Source organism: Heliangelus exortis, chromosome 7 (genome assembly GCF_036169615.1).
Source record: "Heliangelus exortis chromosome 7, bHelExo1.hap1, whole genome shotgun sequence".
Lineage (NCBI taxonomy): Eukaryota > Metazoa > Chordata > Aves > Apodiformes > Trochilidae > Heliangelus > Heliangelus exortis.
In genome coordinates, this window is record NC_092428.1 from 20,787,760 (window position 1) to 20,807,836 (window position 20,077).

General features: G+C 35.4%; 1 protein-coding gene across 6 annotated transcripts in view; it reads left to right on the forward strand.

Annotated features, from left to right (window-relative positions):
• SHLD2 (shieldin complex subunit 2) overlaps positions 1–18,606 on the forward strand; it is a 36,437-nt gene extending 17,831 nt beyond the window's left edge. For 2 of the 6 annotated variants that reach the window (XM_071749265.1, XM_071749268.1), the window contains 8 exons: positions 4,467–6,904; positions 7,927–8,034; positions 8,866–9,060; positions 11,577–11,711; positions 13,831–14,037; positions 14,912–15,146; positions 17,433–17,548; positions 18,168–18,606. In XM_071749265.1, coding sequence (XP_071605366.1) covers positions 5,398–6,904; positions 7,927–8,034; positions 8,866–9,060; positions 11,577–11,711; positions 13,831–14,037; positions 14,912–15,146; positions 17,433–17,548; positions 18,168–18,340 — 2,676 coding nt within the window. In that variant the 5' untranslated portion in view covers positions 4,467–5,397 and the 3' untranslated portion in view covers positions 18,341–18,606. Of the gene's footprint in view, positions 1–2,486; positions 3,214–3,763; positions 4,004–4,431; positions 6,905–7,926; positions 8,035–8,865; positions 9,061–11,576; positions 11,712–13,830; positions 14,038–14,911; positions 15,147–17,432; positions 17,549–18,167 lie in introns of those variants that run through there. The other 4 variants (XM_071749270.1, XM_071749266.1, XM_071749267.1 and 1 more) reach the window with 4 other exon arrangements.
• The last annotated feature ends 1,471 nt before the right edge of the window (positions 18,607–20,077 follow it).

Genomic DNA, 20,077 nt, shown 5'->3' on the forward strand with positions numbered 1-20,077 from the left:
TTTGTAGCATCACACAATATTCCTGGAGTATTTAACTATTGGAAAAGGATTTTTTTTAAGCTATTTTAATTTTATCTTATGCATAGCAAATCACTACAGATTATCAAACTAGTAATGACATAGTTAATTTTAAAACTCTTTAAATTTTGGTTTCCTGTTTTACTATTTAGGTTGTGGAAATACATTATGTGTCATAATGTATTTCTTGTAATAGGTATATTAAACTTGAGTTGCAGTCTCACAAATGTAAAACTTGCTGATGTAGTTACTGGTTTTTAATAGATCATTGACCCATCAATCAGACTCTGACCATTTCAGAGATAAAAAGCAAGGCTTTCATTGGCTGTTATGAATGGAGCACCTTTCCACAAATTAAGAAATGGTGTAATAATTAACAGGTATAATGGATGTGTGCATTCAACTTTAAGTTATAGCTTCATGAGCTTTAGCTCCTGTTATCTTTGGTGTAGTTAACCCCCTGCCTACCCACAGATGATGTATGGATATTTTTTTTTTTGTGTGGTAATGGCATTTTGCGGATACAGTCAATAGGTTTTTTGCTCATTTTTTGTCTCTTACTCTATGGTAAGAATTGTTCTTTCTGACTTTCTCTTTAAAACAAGCCTCATAACTTCCCTAGCAAGCTCATTGAGTAATAATACTGTTCTAAAGAAGCATAGCAAAGATTCTTTAAACAATTTTACATCCAGAGACTTTACCCAAACTGTAGGGGTTTTTTCTTATTTACACACTTACATAATTATAAGGACTGATGGTTCCTGGTGTCTTTGACCTAAAAAAAATCACTCAAGAATTACCAAACTAGGTAATTTGATAGTGGATTCATTTGGTGGAACAGGTAATAGGCAGAGGTCGTTTACAAATCCTAAATGCTCAGTATCTTAAGAAAAATGTAAAATTTAGGGTTTGAAAATATAAGTTATATTTTTAGTTGCATAATTTTTTTAAATAACAAAGATTTAATTGCTTTGATGCAATCACAGACTGGTAGGGGTTGGAAGTCCAACCCCCCTGCTAAAGCAGGATCACTTAGTGTAAGTCACCCAGGAATGCATCCAGGTGAGTTTGGAAGTCTCTGGAGAAAGAGACTCCACAACCTCACTGGGCAGCCTGTGCCAGGGCTCTGCCACCTTCACTGACTGCAAAAGATAAATCAGGAAAGCAAATCCTAAGCTTAGAGAAGTTATGGAACTGCAAAGTTAAGGAAAACATTCTGATGCCATATGTAGCTTATTAATCTTTAAGCATGGCAAAAACAAAAAAAGAAATGATAGTTAAAATCAGAGGCTGGTCAAATATTGTATAACTGGAAGTTTACCAATGTATAGAAGTTACTCTTGTTTTGAAAAGTGTTTTCCTAGTAAATATTGTTAGCATCTTAATTACTGCTCTTATTCTGTTTTCACATGTTTTATGTGCAGTACTGTTTCAGACATGTTCTTATATACCAGGTATTTTTTTCAGAACACATCTGTATAGAGAATCACATATTTAGTAAGCTCATTTTTGTACTAGAAGTTGGCATAGCCAACCTCATTAAGCAACTTAATGGCATAAACTGTCCTTTTATATATACAGTGGTAGACCTTGGCACTGTAGTTTTTGTTATCACTAACTCAGATATTTTTCTGATTGGCGTGGTTTTAGTTCTGTAGTAAATAAGTGACCATTTCTTATTCATACATTTTTTGTTATGCCAATGCTGCCTAGTTATAAGATGTACTTAGAAAAGCAAATATGCAAGTCCTTATCTAAAAAAAGTATTTTCAAAGTACTCATTTAATATTAGTCAAAAATTATAATGTGTATTTATAAATATAAATGTAAGAAGATTACTTATTTTGGAAGAAAATGCAGAAATTTTTGAAATATATTTGGTGAAGTCATGCCTACTGTAACTTGAGTCCAAAATACTGCAGCTGCAAGAGGATTGAGAGGATTGAATTTTTTTTTTTTTTTTAGAGTATGCTGTCAGTCTGCGCCAAGGTCTTCTAGGTCTATAAAATTAAATCATCAAGGGTAAAAGCTGGAAGGAGCACAGTAGTTGTCTTCTGTTTATAATATCTCAATTAGTGCCAAGTTGGTAGTTTCCCTGCATAGAAGATAAGGGGTGGTGAGGTGTGTTCTATGCAGTTCTGACCCAAGAGTGGCTTACATTGAATACAACCTTACATGGAATACAACCTGCCCTTTTTCTAACCTCATCTTCATAAACCTTCCAGTTATTTGTTCCTTTCTTTTTAATAGTCTGTTCCTTTACTAATTGACTTATGCTGAAATGTACCCTTACTTCCTTAACCAAAGATCTATGTTATTATTTTTTCGCTGTATTATAGTCCTCACACATATACTATTCAATATTGCAGTGCAAACAAAAGTTCTTAAAACTAATTAATCCATTAATTAAATCCATTAATTAATCCAACAAATGAAAGTTATTAAGTTAAATGAAAGTTATAATTCTGCTGTAATTGTTATCTTCCCATTTATTTTTTCTCTTAAGCTAAAACCTCTTGGTTGGCCACAAGCATCTTATCCTAGTGTAAGAAGAACTCATTCAGTTGAATCTCAAGGATAAAAATAACTATCAAAAATAGAATTTATGAAAACCACCAGTATGTCAAGATAACAGCTTTAATTCAACTCTGCATAAATATTTTATGTGTATATGTATATATACTGAGAAGAATGTTGGAGGCTACTGGGATGCATTTTGATCTACATGTTGTTTTGGTAATTGGTGAAGCTTTTAATTAGAAATAATATAGAAGATCTTTGAAATTAAAACTGGAGGTAATTACTGTGGTTTTAGTATAGGGAGTAGGCAGAATTGCAAACAAAAAAACCCTATGCTTGAATATGATTCTTAGTGTTATTTTTCCTTCAGCTGTTAACTGGTTTAATTCCTTGTCCAATACTGTTTAAAGGATAAATACATTTAAAATATGATACAGGGTATCTCTGGAAGTAGTGAAATATATCTGCTTTTCTAGGATCTTAATACTTGAGGTTCAGTATAAATAAGTTTAAAATGGTATGTTTAGTCTATGAAATACATAGTTATCTAAAAGCTTTACTTTTTTACTGTTCTAGTTTTAAGCTGTAAAGTACAAGAATTTGCTCTGGTACAGTATGTGAAGCCTTGTCTTATATTTAAATGAAGTTGCCTAGAACAATTGACAGTTGTTTGGGGTTGGTTGGTTGTTTTAATTTTAATTTCAAGTACCTTATGCTAAGTCATCTTAAGCAGCAACTTTTCTATGAATACAAAATCTCTGAAAGGCCTTACAACTTGCCTCTAAACATGCTGTTCCACTTGTCTCATCTATTTAGCAATTATATGCAGAATTAGCAAAAGCCTCTGAAATCTACAATAAGACAGTATTTTGTACCTTTGGCAGGTCAATATTTAGCCCATGTAGAAGAAGGTAAAGATGCAAGTGAAAGAGCTGCTTGCTGTACCAAACCCCAGTGTGGAAATGAGTGTTTCATGAGCCTCTGTGTGATACACAAACTCTTCAGAAATGGCATGAACTTCTCTTAAAATTCTGCTCTTCTACATCCTGTACTACAGCTGCATGTGGAAGAAATATTTTAATTTCATGCAAATCATTTATTCACTTGAGCTTCCTTATTAAGAGATGTTTGTATTGTTATACTACAGAATGCCTAATTAAGAAAGCTAATTGTCTGCAATGGCTGTAACTGAGGTGTAAAAAAAAATAAAAAAGGTACTAGTAGACTTACAAATTTAGAAATGGAAGATATTACTCAATCTTAGCTGTTAGCTTATAATTCTAAAGTTCATTTGAAGTAGTGGTCATATTTTTGTTTGTTATAGGGAGTCTGTTACTGAAGTTGTTTTTACATCCGGCAGCGTTTTATCTGCAAAACTTGGTTTTAACAACACTTCTCTAGGGACTCATCTTACTGTGACTTTGTCTTTACCTTCTTGCCTGATCCATTATTTTATTGTTGAAGTGTAAATTCTGTCTTTCGGTTATTTGGATATTGACGTTTATAATTATAAAACTTAAGTTTTTCACAAGTATGGGAATTGTTCTTTAAAAGTCCTTCTGCAGTTGTACATTTAAATGTAGGTTTGTAAGTTTGGATACTTCAGTCTTTTAAGTATTAAAACATTTTGCAGTGAGCATAAAACTGAGTGATACTACTTACTGTGTTTTGTAGCTGCTTTGCCTTGTGACACAACACAGCTAGTTTTAGTGGCTGTATATTGCTTTTCCAGTTACACCTGTAAGATACCAGAGATGGGTGTTTCAGGATGTTTATGTCCGTGTTACTGTGAGCTTGAGGAATATGCAGATTTATCGACCCCTAGTGGACAGTTAGGAAAAACGTCTGTTTTAATAAGCTCTAAATGAAGATGTTAAATATTTTTCAATGCAGTATTTGTTCCAATGCTTTTTCTCTTCTGTTTGCAGATGGATTACATCCTCTCTGGTGTTCTGTTTCTTGCCTCTGCAAATTGCCTGCTGCAGCAGCTTCTATTAACAGCATTCCCAAAACATGTAGCTAGGAGTCTGCATTTTAATAAACACTTGTAGCTGTAGTGAGTCTTTTAAAATTACAGCACAAATTTTTTTAAAAAAGGTCTTTTGAGCTATGTTATGTGAACTGAATTTTAATAACCTGGTAACTTGGGTAGGAAGATGCTACCTAAATGAATTAAAGCTAATTCTAAATCATCTGCTTAAGTTTAACTGATGTCTTAGTGGTTATTAAATAATTATAATTTACCTGTAATACCCTGAAACCTTCCATTTCATAAAATAACAATACAATATTTTCATGCTAAAACAGAATATAAAATACTACATTTCTAGCAAACTTTTAAACTAATTTTAAATAGCTCAAATTTGTTTAGCTGAAATTGTAATTTTCTGGGAGGTGAAGCTGTCTTCCAACCATACTGTGAAAGTTTCTTACAAACATTTATTGCACATGAATTAAGATGACGTACTAAATAGTGAAGTCACATTTGACTGTTTAATTACCAAAAAGAAAGAAGTCTGCTCAAGAATCTAACTGAATTTTAACCTCACTAAATATGCACCTTCTAGATGTGCCTAAGTATCAGAATTTGAAATCGAGCCCTACTGTAAGTGATTTTTTTCTAGGCAAATTTGACATGGTAAACTTCCATTTTTTAATATAAGTTTGTATATTTTATTTCATAGGCTTTAGGTAGTAAAGTGGTGTTTTTAAATATTAAATTATGTAATAGTATTTGAATTTTAGGTATTCTTAAATTAAGAAAAGGCCAAATATAATTTTTGGCTTTTACTAATATATAATGTTGTGATTACTGCATAAGCCATAGCTTTTAATGTCAAACTTATACAACAATAAAAAATGTTAAAAAGACCTAAAATTCATATTTTTGTGGGAGCACCCAGTATCCCAAACCCACTGGGGGTGTCGGAGCAAATTAGTTCAGCACCTTCCGCTGAAAAATGGAGAGAACTCTGCTATTTATGTGATACACATAGTGTTTTTCCCAAAAAAGTCAAAGCTGCTGACCATGTAGGGCTTCAGGCAGAAAGCAGGGGAGTCACAGCAGTTCCTGTAAATGCTGACAGCTCTCAGCAGACTGAGCAGGAGAGAGTAATGGCAGCAAAAGAACGTTTGACATCATTTGTTTCCGTGCCAGCAACCTGTAGCAGCTCACCTAAGAAACCCGAATGTTTAATTCCTTCTGATTGTCAGATATCTAAAGATAGGTGCACACATGCAAATCAGGCTGCAGATCAACACCTTCCACACAACTTGACAGAGTCAGCTAAACAAGAGAAACCATCACATGGCTGTGGTTTAGGCCTCGCTGAAAGACGAGCCGGTCATTCAGAAGTTAACAACTCTGATATATCTGACTTGGTTGCCAGTACTAAGCAGATTAACATACATCTAAGTTCTGTGGGACAAGATATTCAATCAGATTGTGGAAATGAGCATCATGAACATCTAAATCAATACCTGGATATGTTTTTCCCCCAAAATCAAGACTCAAAACCAAGAGGAAAACCAAGTGATTGTTCAGACTTTGCAGTGTCAACAGCTACTGAATTTCTCAGTATAATGACTTCAAGTCAGATGGCTGTTGTTGCACAGAATCAGAATGAGATGCAGAAAAGAACCATAAAACTAACAAAAGCAGGCAAAAAAACTGAAAAAAGGCAATATGATTGCTTGGAATTTGATTCCGATGTAGCATGTCTTAATGTGGCTGAAAATGAGTATAAGGAAGAGTATACAAGTTCCCTTGAACTTTTTGATTCTGAGTATGATGGGGAAAATGTTTCCTTTGAACTTACAAAGCAAGAAGAAAAGGCTCAGGAAAATACAAAGAAGCCTCAAGAACTTCATGTTCATGCTGAGCAATTTGTAAATGAAATTCATATTGAACCATTGAGCTCAGGAATATTGTGCTCTCAAGTAGACAGCTCTCATAAGAGTTCCTCCAAAAGAGCCTGCAAGGGTGAAGATTCCTCTTATATTTTTCACTCAGCATTTAAAAGACAGCTGAAATCAAAGAAAGCTAAACTGAATTCTTCTCCAGCTGGCCCTGGGGTGAGAGTGAATCAAGAGAAGATGACACAGTTCAAGAAACTTCAAAAGAAGCTATCGCTCCTTAAGAATTGCTGCTGCAAAAATCAGAAGTACAACGTTTTGGTCACAGTATTACATCCTTGTCATATCAAAGAAATACAGGTGAAGACTAGACCTACCTCTGCATGTAAAGTTCCTGTAGCAACAATTGTAGTTATTGACCAGTCAGAAGTTGAGAGAAAGGTGGTCCTGTGGCGTGGTGCTGCGTTTTGGTCGCTCACTGTTTTCCCTGGGGATGTTGTACTTCTCACAGGTAAGAATATCTTTTATTAGCCTTTTAAAATGTTGTCTTAAAAATGCTCAGCCATAGTAACAGAAATTACTGGTTGCATACTGTTCTACTTTAAATGGGCATTTCAAACTGTATTTCTTGCATTGCTCCAGCATCACGTTGAATTCTCAGTCATCTTGCCAATGGAACATCAGCTCTCCCATAGATGCTTGCTCATCTCTTGAGATGTTGACAATGCAGCAGTGCCATAGCTAGTCAGGTGAATTCTGTAACCTTCAGTGTTGTAAGAATGTTGCTTCTGAAAGGTACAAGTACTTTTATAAACCAGATGTCCTAGTTATTTTATTTATAGACTTTAATTCTCTGCTGTTGAACCAGCAGATGGACAGAGAATTGTGATGATAAATCCTTTGTAGTCTGTAATACCTAATGTGAGCAAGACACTCACTTTAAGAGAACTCTTAAGAGAATGAGGTAGTATAAAAATTATATTGCACCTAATTTAGGGCTGGAGTTCACCACAGCTGGCCCTTTAGGTTTTGCCATATGCAAAAAATTTCACAATATCAAATTGTTTGAGTATTTCTACAGTTTGTGATGCCTATTTCTTAATGTTAAGAGTTCTTTAAGTGGCTATAGGTAGGTGCAAATGTGGATATTTTGAAGATAAGTTGGACTTTTCTGCTTGGCCATTCTTACCACAATATATACAAAAAGTGTTTCTGGGTAAGTTTAGTAATTTACTGCTCATTCTGAAGTGTTGCACAGTAATAATTTAACCTATAGAGTCACCCACTTCACTTACAGAGTACTTGCTATGAGGCTACTGTATATTTTATATTAATTGAAGAATGTATCAAGGCACTGAGAAAATGTAAGTTACTGTAAATGATGTTGGTAGATTTTAAAAAATCACTTTATTGTGATCTCTTTCAAACTGTCTTTCATACCTGTATGTATGATGGTTCTGTAGTCAAGAAAATATGATATACTTCAGTATATTTGATACATGAGTTGGTAAGGTTGCTTTTATTTTCTTGCAGATGTAATAATGTATGAGAATCTTTGGTGTGGAGAAATCATGCTGCAATCTACATTTACCAGTCAGTTACTGAATCTGGGGAACTGCTCGGCTCTCAATCCAAAAGAATGTAAGATTATGGAGCATAAGTTTTTCCACAATAATCACAGAAAAATAGCTCTTTAAAGTACTCTTTTTTAGCAATGTCTCACACACATGATAAAATGGAAATGTTAGCAGCTGAGAGGAGCAAAACATGATAGGCAAATATGACAGGATTACCTGTGGATATGATGACGTGGGGTAGGCACGTGGAGTTTATGGTAAATTTGGGTGATTCCCATTCAGAACTCTGAAAAAGAGAATTCTTTGAGCTTAGTTTAAGAAAGAACAGTTGCCCAGGAGTGAACTATAAGATGTGTGGGGTTTTTGGTTGTTTTTTGGTTTTGTTTTTTTGCAAAAACTGTAGAGGCTTAAAGAGTCAGTAGATCCACTCAGGGAAAGTATTTTATTGCAGGTGACTAAACACAAAACTTGAGCCATTGAGGACTGGAGAATAAAGGGACAGTACAGTAGAAGTATCCCAGTGAAACTGCATTGTGCTTACTATCTTCCTGGTGTCCATTATTGTCAGCTGTTTAAGTCAGATTTTGAGGTACATGATCAGGAATTACTGGTTTTCTTACCAAGCGATGATACAAGGTCTCTTTCATATTTTCTGTGTAATTTCATTTATTGTACTTAGTTTAACTTTGCGATGTTATCAAGAGGAGGCAGATGAAGTGGAATTTGATTTTGGATTAAATATTACATATCTTAAGAATTTCTTGCCTTACAATTATTGCAATACAGCTTGGGTTTTATCAGTGTAAATATGTACCAACCAATAAATTTGCTAATTTCAAGGTTAAAAAAAAAACAAAAAAAGGGTGTCCCTTTTAACTGTTTTTTTTCATACAAGTTTATCCTGTAGTGGATGGCGGTGCCCTCCATGACTTACTGGCATACGTGTCATCAGAATTTCCACACTTTGGAGATATTCCACCAAGACAAGTTCAGAGATTGGATGGTGTTCAGTATATGCAGCTAGATCAGCTGCAGCCAAATATTTTGGTTCACTCAGTCTTGAAAATTGTGGACATAACCATATTAACAGGTAGGTTCCTGCACTGAACTTCAACTTCTGAAACCCCAACAGTAGGTAAAACTTACATAGTTATTTTGCAAGGCACTTCCATGTACCTGTGCTGGACATGGGAGTCACAACTAAAACCTTCCCAATCCACTCCTGAGGGGCATAACAGAAAAACAGGGGCAGGGAGGAAATAATCATAGAATCACAGAATTGGCTGGGTTGGAAGGGACCTCAGAGATCATCAAGTCCAACCCTTGATCCACTCCCACTGCAGTTCCCAGCCCATGGCACTGAGTGCCACATCCAGTCTCTTTTTAAATATCTCCAGGGATGGAGAATCCACTACTTCCCTGGGCAGCCCATTCCAATGCCTGATCACCTTCTCAGTAAAGAAATTCTTTCTAATGTCCAACCTAAACCTCCCCCGGCACTACTTAAGACTGTGTCGTCTTGTCTTGCTGAGAGTTGCCTGGGAAAAGAGACCAAAACCCCCCCCTGGCTCCAACCTCCTTTCAGGGAGTTGTAGAGAGTGATGAGGTCTCCCCTGAGCCTCCTCTTCTCCAGGCTGAACAGCCCCAGCTCCCTCAGCCTCTCCTCATAGGATCTGTGCTCGAGTCCCTTCACCAGCCCAGTTGCCCTCCTTTGGACCTGCTCCAGGACCTCGATATCCTTCCTGAACTGAGGGGCCCAGAACTGGACACAGGACTCAAGCTGTGGCCTCACCAGGGCTGAGCACAGGGGCAGAATCCCTTCCCTGGACCTGCTGGCCACACTGTTCCTGATCCAGGCCAGGATGCCATTGGCCTTCTTGGCCACCTGGGCACACTGCTGGCTCCTCTTCAGCTTCCTGTCAATCCAGACTCCCAGGTCCCTGTCTGCCACTCTGTGCCCAGCCTGGAGCTCCCCATGGGGTTGTTGTGGCCAAATGACTGCATTTAGCTGCTGGAAGGAGGTTACTGCACAGCAGTGCTGGTCCATAGCACGTGTGTGAGAGAAACATGAGCAGGAGGCACTGATAATCAAGGTTCCTGCTCACTGAGGGACAAGTGTGTTACAAGTAAGGAATGTGCACTCAACACATAACTGCAATAACTAATGTATTGACTTATTAGTGAGGTGGCTTGAGCATCCCCAGAGCTCTGAGTAGCGTAGTACATGGCCTTCAATGAGATGGAGGATTAGTAAGAGATGCAGGTGTGAAACACACTCCTGGGAGGTGGAGTGGTAATAGGATTGTCTTACATATGGGAAATGTGGGCTTGAGATCCTTTTCAGGGAAGATAGCTGTGTATAGCAGGAGTGCTCAAAAGGAGATGGAAGTTTTTTGATTTTCAGTGCTGGAAAAGGCACAATGTGAAACTACTGAGATGTTTTATTATGGTTTCTTCCATATAAACCTAACAGAGAACTAACTCATTAGTAGAATTTGTTTTGGAAATCTAAGTTTCCTGTATATTTTTCTTGTAAGAACTCTTCTCCCCCAAAGAATCAGTCATGTACTTTGTTTTTTTTTAATTTATTCTTTTGTCACACGATTTTCTAATAGTGAATGCATTTATTTCAGGATTCTTTTTGCTAAAGCAATTTTCCATGTTAAAGTTGATATTATAGTTCTTCATAATCAGATCTTGTGGCTGATTCCTTCTGCACTTTCTGAAATGAATGAAAGCAAACTATCTTGGGGCATGCTCAGTATTTCATGCAGTGTCTTGCCATGTTGTGTTTTGTTTTGTTGTATTTTATGTTTTGTTGTGTGTTTTATTGTATTTTGTTGTGTTTTAAAGCTTTGGGTAGTCTAGTGACCACTGTTCCCACCTGGGAAAAGGACTATTCCTCTCTTTTTTTCCCTCCATAACTGGTCTGATTATTGGATTTATTTATTTTTTTAGAGTTTCATTGTTTCTCAGTGTTTTACTTCAAGCTTTGCACATAAATTTGAAAATATTCCATTAGTAAGATTCAATTTTTTTACCCACATTGTCAGTATCATGTTTATTCACTATAAATGGAGAATAGAGGCAGTATGTTTGTTAAAAGTGCTATAGTGATCTTAATTGCTTCAATTTATAAATGCTGTTACTGATCCTCTTATTGTGCTTGTATGTGACTATAGTCTTTATGTGAAAACTTCCCTAGAAGTATTTCTTTCAGTGTATTCCACAGAAATTACAGGAACTTTAAATTCCAGTTGTGACAGTCTGTTGCTGTGATGTTGAGTACAATTTTCATTGATACCAGTCAGGATGACTGAGAACTGCACAATACTCAGATACCTGCTGGTTTAAAGGGACAGTGTCCAGTTGCTGAGTAATTAGCTGGATAAAGGTAAATTGATACACTCTCTGCATTCCTTCAGACTAGATTAAAAAAAAATCAGATTGCTTTTATGAAGAAATTGTAGGTATATTCTTGTTTGCTTTTAATTGTGCCATAAAATACAACAGCAGCCTAATTTAATTTTAATATTGAGGCATGGGGGTTTTGTGTGTTTATATGCTTTTCACTGTAGAAGTCACATCATTTTGAACTTCTTTCAGAATCTGTCTATAGCTACAGAGGTGGCAACCAAAGAAAAATTATTATAACAGTTGAACAGAACAGAGATCAACACTGTAAGATGGTCCTGTGGGGAGCAGGGGCTGCCTGGTACCCTCAGCTTCAAAGGAAAAAAGGTAAAATCCTTGTACCTATAGAGAGATGTAAAAGTATTTTTGTGATGCTTTTAGTATCTTTAAAAAGCTCACCTGGTGTAATTTTTCTATGCAACCTTTAAATACACCCCTTGGAAGGACAACATACTTGATACCAGTTTTAGCATGTCTCCTTTCTTTAGAAGCAGTGCCATCAGCAACAAAATTTGAATTCATTCACTTCAGAAGACTAAGAAAGCCTGAGTATTTGGCAAGTTCAACCTAGACCCAAGATGCACTGGTGCCTAGTTACTTAACTGTAAAAAAACCTTGAATGTTAATCATATTACCATTTTTTCTGAGTCATCTTATCATTGTCTACTTTATCGTGAATTGCTGTTTGTTTTTCTACTTCTGATTTTCATTCCATGCTTTCCACCTTCATCCAGTGTCAGGTTTTATATCCCATTGGTCTTGCTGTCGAGTTGAGCTGTAACTGACTAAAAGCATTTTGTGGGAGAATTATTTAGCCTATGTGTTAAGAGTAACTGCTACTGAATATTGGTTTATTCCTGGCTTTTTTCTTTTAAAGCAAGAGGAACTAGGCTTTTGTTTAATTGATAACCTAAGAGTTTGTATTTCTTCTGATAAGAAGTTAACAGTGTGTTACATGAAGTGCTGCATATGTCTGCCTAAAAAATCAGATTTGTATAGTGTGAACTAAAACTCAAACAACCTCATAGTGAATATTTACCTATTAAATGTAAACACTGAATTCTCTCAGTTCCACTTCAATTTATGAGTAATCTCCACTCCTAGAAATCATTTAACTGCAAGATCCACCTCTTAAACTACTGAAAGAAGATGATCCAGTTTAAGCATTAAAAAAATGACATTATTTATATAATACCTCCATGGCTCTTATTTTTGTGCATACTTAATCATGAGCATGTATATATTGTTCATTAAATGTTTAGAAATCTTAAAGAATTTAGTATGCTAGAATATTACACTTTTCAAAAGACAGAATTCTAGATTTCTTTGTACCTGCAAAAAGAAGATATTAAAGGTAATTTTTAAGAGACAGTGGTGTATCATTTTCTGATGCTTGAAGCAAAGAAATGTAAGATGTTGATCTCTGTAGTATTTATATTTGATATAAAGTTTGTTTTTGTCTCTGGCAAACAGTCCAGTTCTGTGCATCTAGCAGTTAGAATTTTAATGATTAAAGTGTTATCTGAAACTCAAGTAATTTCTCAACTGTTCAAGTACTTAATCACAGACAAACCATGAGCATTTGATCCCAGTCAGATAGCCAAAAATGTAAATTTACATGATACTAAAAGCACACACAACAGCTAAATAGTGTGATTGGATAACAGGAGGAGCACAATGTTCTTCCTTGCTAGGAATCCTAGCACGACTTCTTTATGTGCTTATTGGTTATACTTGCAGATCAAAAGCCTCATAATCTTGAGGAGGAAGATATGCAGACTTGTAATTTTTAAAATGTCTACGTACTTAAGATAATGTGCATGAGACTTTACAGTTCTAGAGTATCTAAAAGTTCTTGCCAGTAAAAGATAATTTTTCATTTCTTGCTAAAATTTAGTCCAAGCTTTCTACCATACAGTCATCATCAGTTGATGCTTTATGCTCAACTTGTTTGGATTGCCACAAAAGAAAGATTTATTTCATTGAAAACATTTCTGTAAACTTGATTACTCATAATTCACTTATATTTTGTGGTCACTTTTCTAATCAACATGGAAATTTTGAAAATCTAAATAATAGGTTAAATTCAGGTATCAGCCAAATCTTGTACCCAGGTTAGACTATGACCTCTCTTGCCAAATGCCTGTTTGTTCCCTTCTGTTTAGATTTTTTCCTTGGTGTGGCTGTAGTAGTAGTGTTACTGCCTGAATATTGCTTTGGGCTTGAGCACACTTGGGTCTTTGGGGAGCTGCCAGGACCTTTAGTCAGATACCAGGTGCATGAAAAAGAGACTGATTTTCAGAAGTTCTCTTGAAGTATTTTACTGTAAAACACTGCATCTGACAGCAGATTTTAAAATAATTTTTATAAATTTTTATAAATTTTTAAAGAAATTAACCAAGGTAAAGAAAGTAAACACTTTGGTTTGCTTATGTTTGTTCTGTAGATCACTTGTGGGACTTTAAATATCTTCTGGTCCAGCAGAGTTCTGTCTCAGGTGACTTTGAACTACACACAACTCCGTGGTCATCCTGCGAGTGCTTGTTTGATGATGACAAAAGGGCAGTTGAATTTAATGAAAAGTTTCAGAAAAGTGAAACATCCCTCATGCAGGTGACAAAGCTCTCAAGACATTTGGAGGAAAAATGCTCAGGTAAAATTGTTACCCATAGCTATGTAATGTCTGTTGTGCAGGGTGTAACTAAGCAAAATAGATGCTCCTTTGACTGAGTAAAATGAGTTTTTTAATTCTGGGAAGCTGAATTTATTCTGGAGGCTGCTGCTTGGTACCCAGCCAGACTGTGAATGCAGACTTCATTTAGTGAGCCCAGAGCTGAGGCAGGTGTGGGATGTGGTACCATACAAGGATAGCTTTGGAACAGAGGGAGAAATACTGTCCTTGGTTGCTGACACCAACCAGCCTAGTGATGATGTGATCAGTCACTGCAAGTTTACAAAGTAGTATCTCTTCAAAACTGGAATTCTCTAAAGGAAGAGTAAAAAAGCAACTGCTATTAAAAACATCCCACAAAAGAATAATGAATACATTTTACACAGTTATCCCCTCCCAGATAAACCTAGAAGACTGCTAAAGTTGGTGTTAAACACTTAGAATTAATTAAAAAAGAAGATATTGTGGGATTTAGCTACTTCAGGTAAAAATAGTGGAAAGCAAAGGTGTTAAAGTTATGCTTTTCAGTGTCTCTGAATTACTGTAGAAGAAAAGCAATTGAAAATTACTTGCACAATTCTAATACCTTGATGTCTTATTCAGGCTCTTTTATATTGGCATCAACCACAATAGTACCTGAAAGTACTTTTATACTTTTTAAAATAATAATTTACTATAATGATATCTCACTGCATAAATAATCTCAAAATTATGAACATGTGCATCTAAAGGAAAGGGAAAAAAACCCCAAAGATTCATTGATAATGATTTTTGGTTTTGAATGAGCTGTAACCCACACTTTTCAGTTATAAGTAAAACTGAATGTAGATTTCATTTTAAACTGTTGTTTTTGTAGGAGTGATTCAATTGAGAGCCCATATCTTGAAACTGAAGTTTACCATTTCTGTGGGTCACTACAAGCAACTCGTATTCCGTGCTGACACCTCACTGGAGTATCTTTTGGCTTCTCTGCCTATGATTACTTATTCAGGTTGTGCTAAATGTGGTTTGGAACTACAGACAGATGAGAACATGATCTACAACCAGTGTATCAGATGTCTGCCATTCAACAAAGTGAAAACATTCTACAGGTAAATGAAATAAAATAAGGTGCATTATTAGGAAAAGGGATGACAATGTTCTCCATTCTAAGTTCCCCCAGAAATAAAATTCTATATTTTAAGGTATGGTTAGCAATTCCTGGTTTTCTAAGGGATTTTCAAGGAGCTGTTCTTGAATTGTTGTATTATATTGCTATTATCCATAGGTGACATTCTTGTTTAACATTTCAGTTTCTTTGAATACTACATAATACAGGATTGAAGTTTACCCAGTACTGTATCAGTAAGCTAAGATGGAGTTGAGGAAGTAAAGGAAAACTCCTGAAGCATCTTGTTTCAGACTAAGTTTGAAATTGTGTGAATGCACAACCCTGTTTTAAAACTCATCAATTTTATCCTTGCAGAAATAACATTAAAAAGTCTTCTCAATAAATACTGTCATAGAAAGCAGAGATGCTAAATTATCAGCAGATGGCACTGTGAAATAAAGTGTATGCATACACTGAGAGAAAATAAACAGAGCCAGTTGATGTAGCAATAACATAATTAATTAATTGCTTAGTTATTAAACTTGGGTTTTGAAGTGGACATATCAGAGACATAATAGAATTCTAGAATATGTAGTTTTCCTACCAAAATTATTTCTTAAATTATTCTCAAATTATTTCATTGTGAGTTTGCAGCTTTAAGTTTATATGCTACTTACTTTCCTGTGAAGGAGGATTAAGTTCAAAAATTTTTTTCTGAACTGAAAAGGTTCCCCCTGTCTTTCATAAGATTATGATCTGCTGTGTTTCTGAAGGACCTCAGTTTACTCTTGCACAAGAGGTGTTAGGAAAAAATGACAGATTTCCAATGTTTGCATTCTCAGCATGCATTATCTCACATTTTGTTGTGGAACTGAAATGCACAACTTTTTCAAAGAAAAGTCTCACTTTTGCAGTGAAATTTTGCTCAGATTTGTTTAGTAGGAATGCTCTGTGTTGTCAGATAACTTTGTAGGTTTACATCTTTCCAGAAAACTCTGTTTCTTGTCAAAGAAAACCTTGGTAAATTAAATTAACTAATTAATTAATGTCCTAGCATTATTTCACTACTCAACAGCTTGATAAGACAATGGCTAATGTCAGTCTTGTTCATAGAACTGTATGCAGTAGTAAAAAATCACTTACTTATTTCCTGTAGATGGCCAATTCATGTCCTCTTATCTTGGGTTGCATTTAATCTCTTAGTATAAAGAGGCAGTAAATTCTGTATGCACCCTGTCTATCAACATAATAGCTACCAGCATCTCCTTGGGAATAAAATCTTTATATTGCTTTCTACTTAGTGTGAGTAAATAGTACTAAACACTGCAGACTTCTTGCAGCATAGGGTTAGTCTGTAATTTGATTTCCTTCTTTAATTTGGGAATGATAACTTACTAACCTAACAGTTTCTCTAAGAGCATGAATATTTAACATAGGAAAAGACACTGGGATGGGAAAATACTATTACAGGATTTTGGTGTTTAGAAGACACACATAGCCTTAAAAATATCTTCAATGCTGTAGTTTAGTTAAGTCAACACCTATCATTTTTTTCCTTTCAAATGTAGAAGCCCAGTTTTGTTCTTCTGTGATTGTAATGAAGCTTACCTTTTCCTTCAGATGCTGAAGACACAAGCTTAAGATAGATTAGATGGAATCTTTAAGTGACTACCCTTTCATTTTTGCTGTCTTTGCAGTGAGCACATTTTATTCTCTTGGGAGGATATCCCATTGAGAAGTTCTGCACTGAAGATGATTGTGCCTTATTCTATTACTTTATTTAACATACACTGTTTTGTTACTGTTCCAGTTTTGCCATAGCCAGGATTTACATTATTGTGATATATCTTGATGTTCACTCTTTTAGATTTTTCTGTGGGATGGCCAGGATATGAGCATTGCACGCTGATTTAATCAGAGCAGTACAGATTTTCTAGTAAGTGTTAGGATTGTGGTAGTGCAGATGTTGCAGGTTAAATTGTAGTCTTAGGGCAGTCAAAGAGTGTATGGTGGTAGAAGCTGCATCAACTGTATGAATTATCAGGCCTGGTAAAATCACTCAGAAGCCTGAAAACAAGCAGAAACTATCTGAGTAGTAAATCTAGAAAATAAATCTCTAGCTCATTCCAGCTCTACAGATTTGACAGAGATAAGTGCATAAGGATTTTCTAGTTTTTCTGGTTCTTAGTGTTATGTTGGAGGGTAATAAAAAGTTGTATTAGATTCAGTCAAACTTTGCTTCAATTAGAAATTACAGCAGCTAACTTTCTTTTCTTATCTGATCTAGACCTGCTTTGATGACAGTAGAAGATGGAGGATATGAGATTCATGTTCATGTGGTGTCTGAGTTGATGGAAAAAATCTTCCTCAATATCCCAGCAGACTGGCTGAACAAAGTAGTAGGTACTGTCTCATCAATTACTTGCAAGAGAACCAGATAGAGAAGTTCACAATGGAAGTAAAATTTAATTATTGGCAATTTTAAACTATGATGAGATTGTTTTGCAAATATGATGATTGCTCATATTGTAGGAGACCTGCAAAAAAAAAAAAAAAACAAAAAAACCCCACACACAACCTCAAAGAGAACATTTTAGTTGCTATCTGACAAAGTCCAGAGTTGAGGTAGTGACAACAGGTGAGGTCATAGTAACTTTTATTATATATAACTCATTATTCAGTAGCTAAATGGATTCCTTGTATGCAAAACAATCTTTTAGCAGTACTTAGAAATAGCTGAATGTTTTAATGATGTAAATAATTCAGATGTATTTCAGACAGGCTTCCCTTGATACATCCTGTTTGACTTCTTGTGAGGTGTTTTATATGATTCACAGGTGTTTGTTTAATGAGAGAGTCTTAGCCCATTGTTTTTTAAAATGAATAAACCCAAAGTGTGATAATTGTTAAGAAGCTGAGCTACATTTCCAGTGATTCAGTGTAGCTCTCATGGAGGTGAAACTTGATTGTTAGCTGCTATTGTGAAAATAAAGAGTAAATTGGATTGTTCTGTCTTTTGCAGTGCCCTCTTCAGATATAACCTACAGCACAATAGTGGCAGATCTGTGTCATTTGCTGCTAGCAGATACTGAAGCATCCTATTTGTTGCAAATTAGGAGCCATTTTGTGCTTGATGAAAACAGCTATCCTTTGCAAAAGGATTTCCATCTACTAAATTTTCATCCTGATCTGTGAATCAACTTCTACAATAAGTGAGTAACAGAGACCACAGATGGCAAACAAGAAGAATTTAACTCTCTCAGGAAGCAAGTCACCTTAAAAATAGAAGAAAATATTTTTGGTTTAACTTATACAAAAAACCAAAAGAAGATGAAAACAAGCCCAAAAGGACTAGTATGGAGTATCTACTAATCGTATATACTGCTACTGTAATACTGGTAAATTTTAATAAAGTCTATTTTTATACATATATTTTTATCTTAATAAACTCTTACTTGGTATCTGTTTTCCTGGTTTCCTAGTATTGAGAGACTGCATTTTTCTCAGATTTGACCAATTAGAGGAAGTTGGCCACAATTCAGTAATACTATTTCAGGTACACAATTTTTGTTTCTTATCCCTGTACACTGTCTTCAACTTGGTTATGTCTTTGATTGCTTTGCTTCTTTTAATAGCAAGATTTCTGCCATTTACCCACAGTAATTTTGCTGCTATCATTTTCAGTTGTAAAACAGAAACGTATTACTGAGTTAAATTTTTTGTATCTAGAAGCTATTGCACCAGTTTAATTAGGAGTTTTTAAACAGTTCACACTGATGAATTCTTTCATGGATCTTTCATTTAATTATTTATTGCTGCATTTGAAGAATAAGCTGGCAAATCAACTTGGGTCACCTTAAGCCAACTTAATTGGCTTAATATTAGTCTGTGAAATCTTCTCTCAACTTGAGTAGATTTGGAAATTTTTTAAGTTTTAATGTATTCTGATAGTGATTTTATCAGTAGAATACTGAGTAAATTATGACTGCATCTGACTTACTAAAGTAACAATCTTTCTAATCTTTCTTAAATTTCAGGATTTTAAGGGAAAGTTATTTTAGTTATTCTGCTTTACACCCACAGCCTAGTAGTTGTGAATTTTGACTTTCACACTAGTGGGTACCTTCAGCTAGAATGGTATTTTGAAAGAGGTAGACTTTTTTTTCCTTCAATTAAAATGTGAGTAATTGTATTGAGGCTGGTCAATGAATCAGGAACATAATAGATTAGGGTCTGCAGGGAGCACTGATGGGTGCCCTGACTACAACAAGTAGATTGCATGAAGAATTATAATTGTGAATGACAGAAATAATGATTACTCAGCATTTCTATAGTGCCCTTAGTTGCCAGGTTCCCAGTTTCTGCACCAGCATTAATTACTGGTAGTTAACCACCACAAAAGCTTTTTGAAATAATAGTTATTGTTGTCCCTATTTTATAGATTGTTTAATAGCTGGAGTTTCTCCAGAATCATACTTGTGTAACTGAGATAAGAGTTTCTCTCACAGCCTTCTGTTGGCCTTGGACTCGCATCTGGTTCTTAGCTGTAGCTGGCTATGAATAATTCACTGTTAGAGAAAAATAAAGTGCAAGAAAGATTTACTATCTCATAAAATAACTTTTGGTTTCATTCTGGGAGCCATATGTTAGTTTTCTTTCAAGAGAAAAGATGGGAATGGAAGAGTAAGTGCATCCACAAGGGGATTAATCTGCCAGAATGGCAGAGCTCTCTTCTGAGATTTGCACTTGATGCTTTTGCCTTGAAGCAGTGAAACTTTGTGTGTCTCAGGCTACAGTCTGGAACAGCTCTCCCAGTAACATTACAGGTATCAAATGGAGGTAGAGGCAGGACCAGTATGGACAACAGGAAGAAAATTTTCAAAAGCTGCCATGTTTGGTGCCTCCTGAGGGACTTCTGGAGAAAGACAGCAA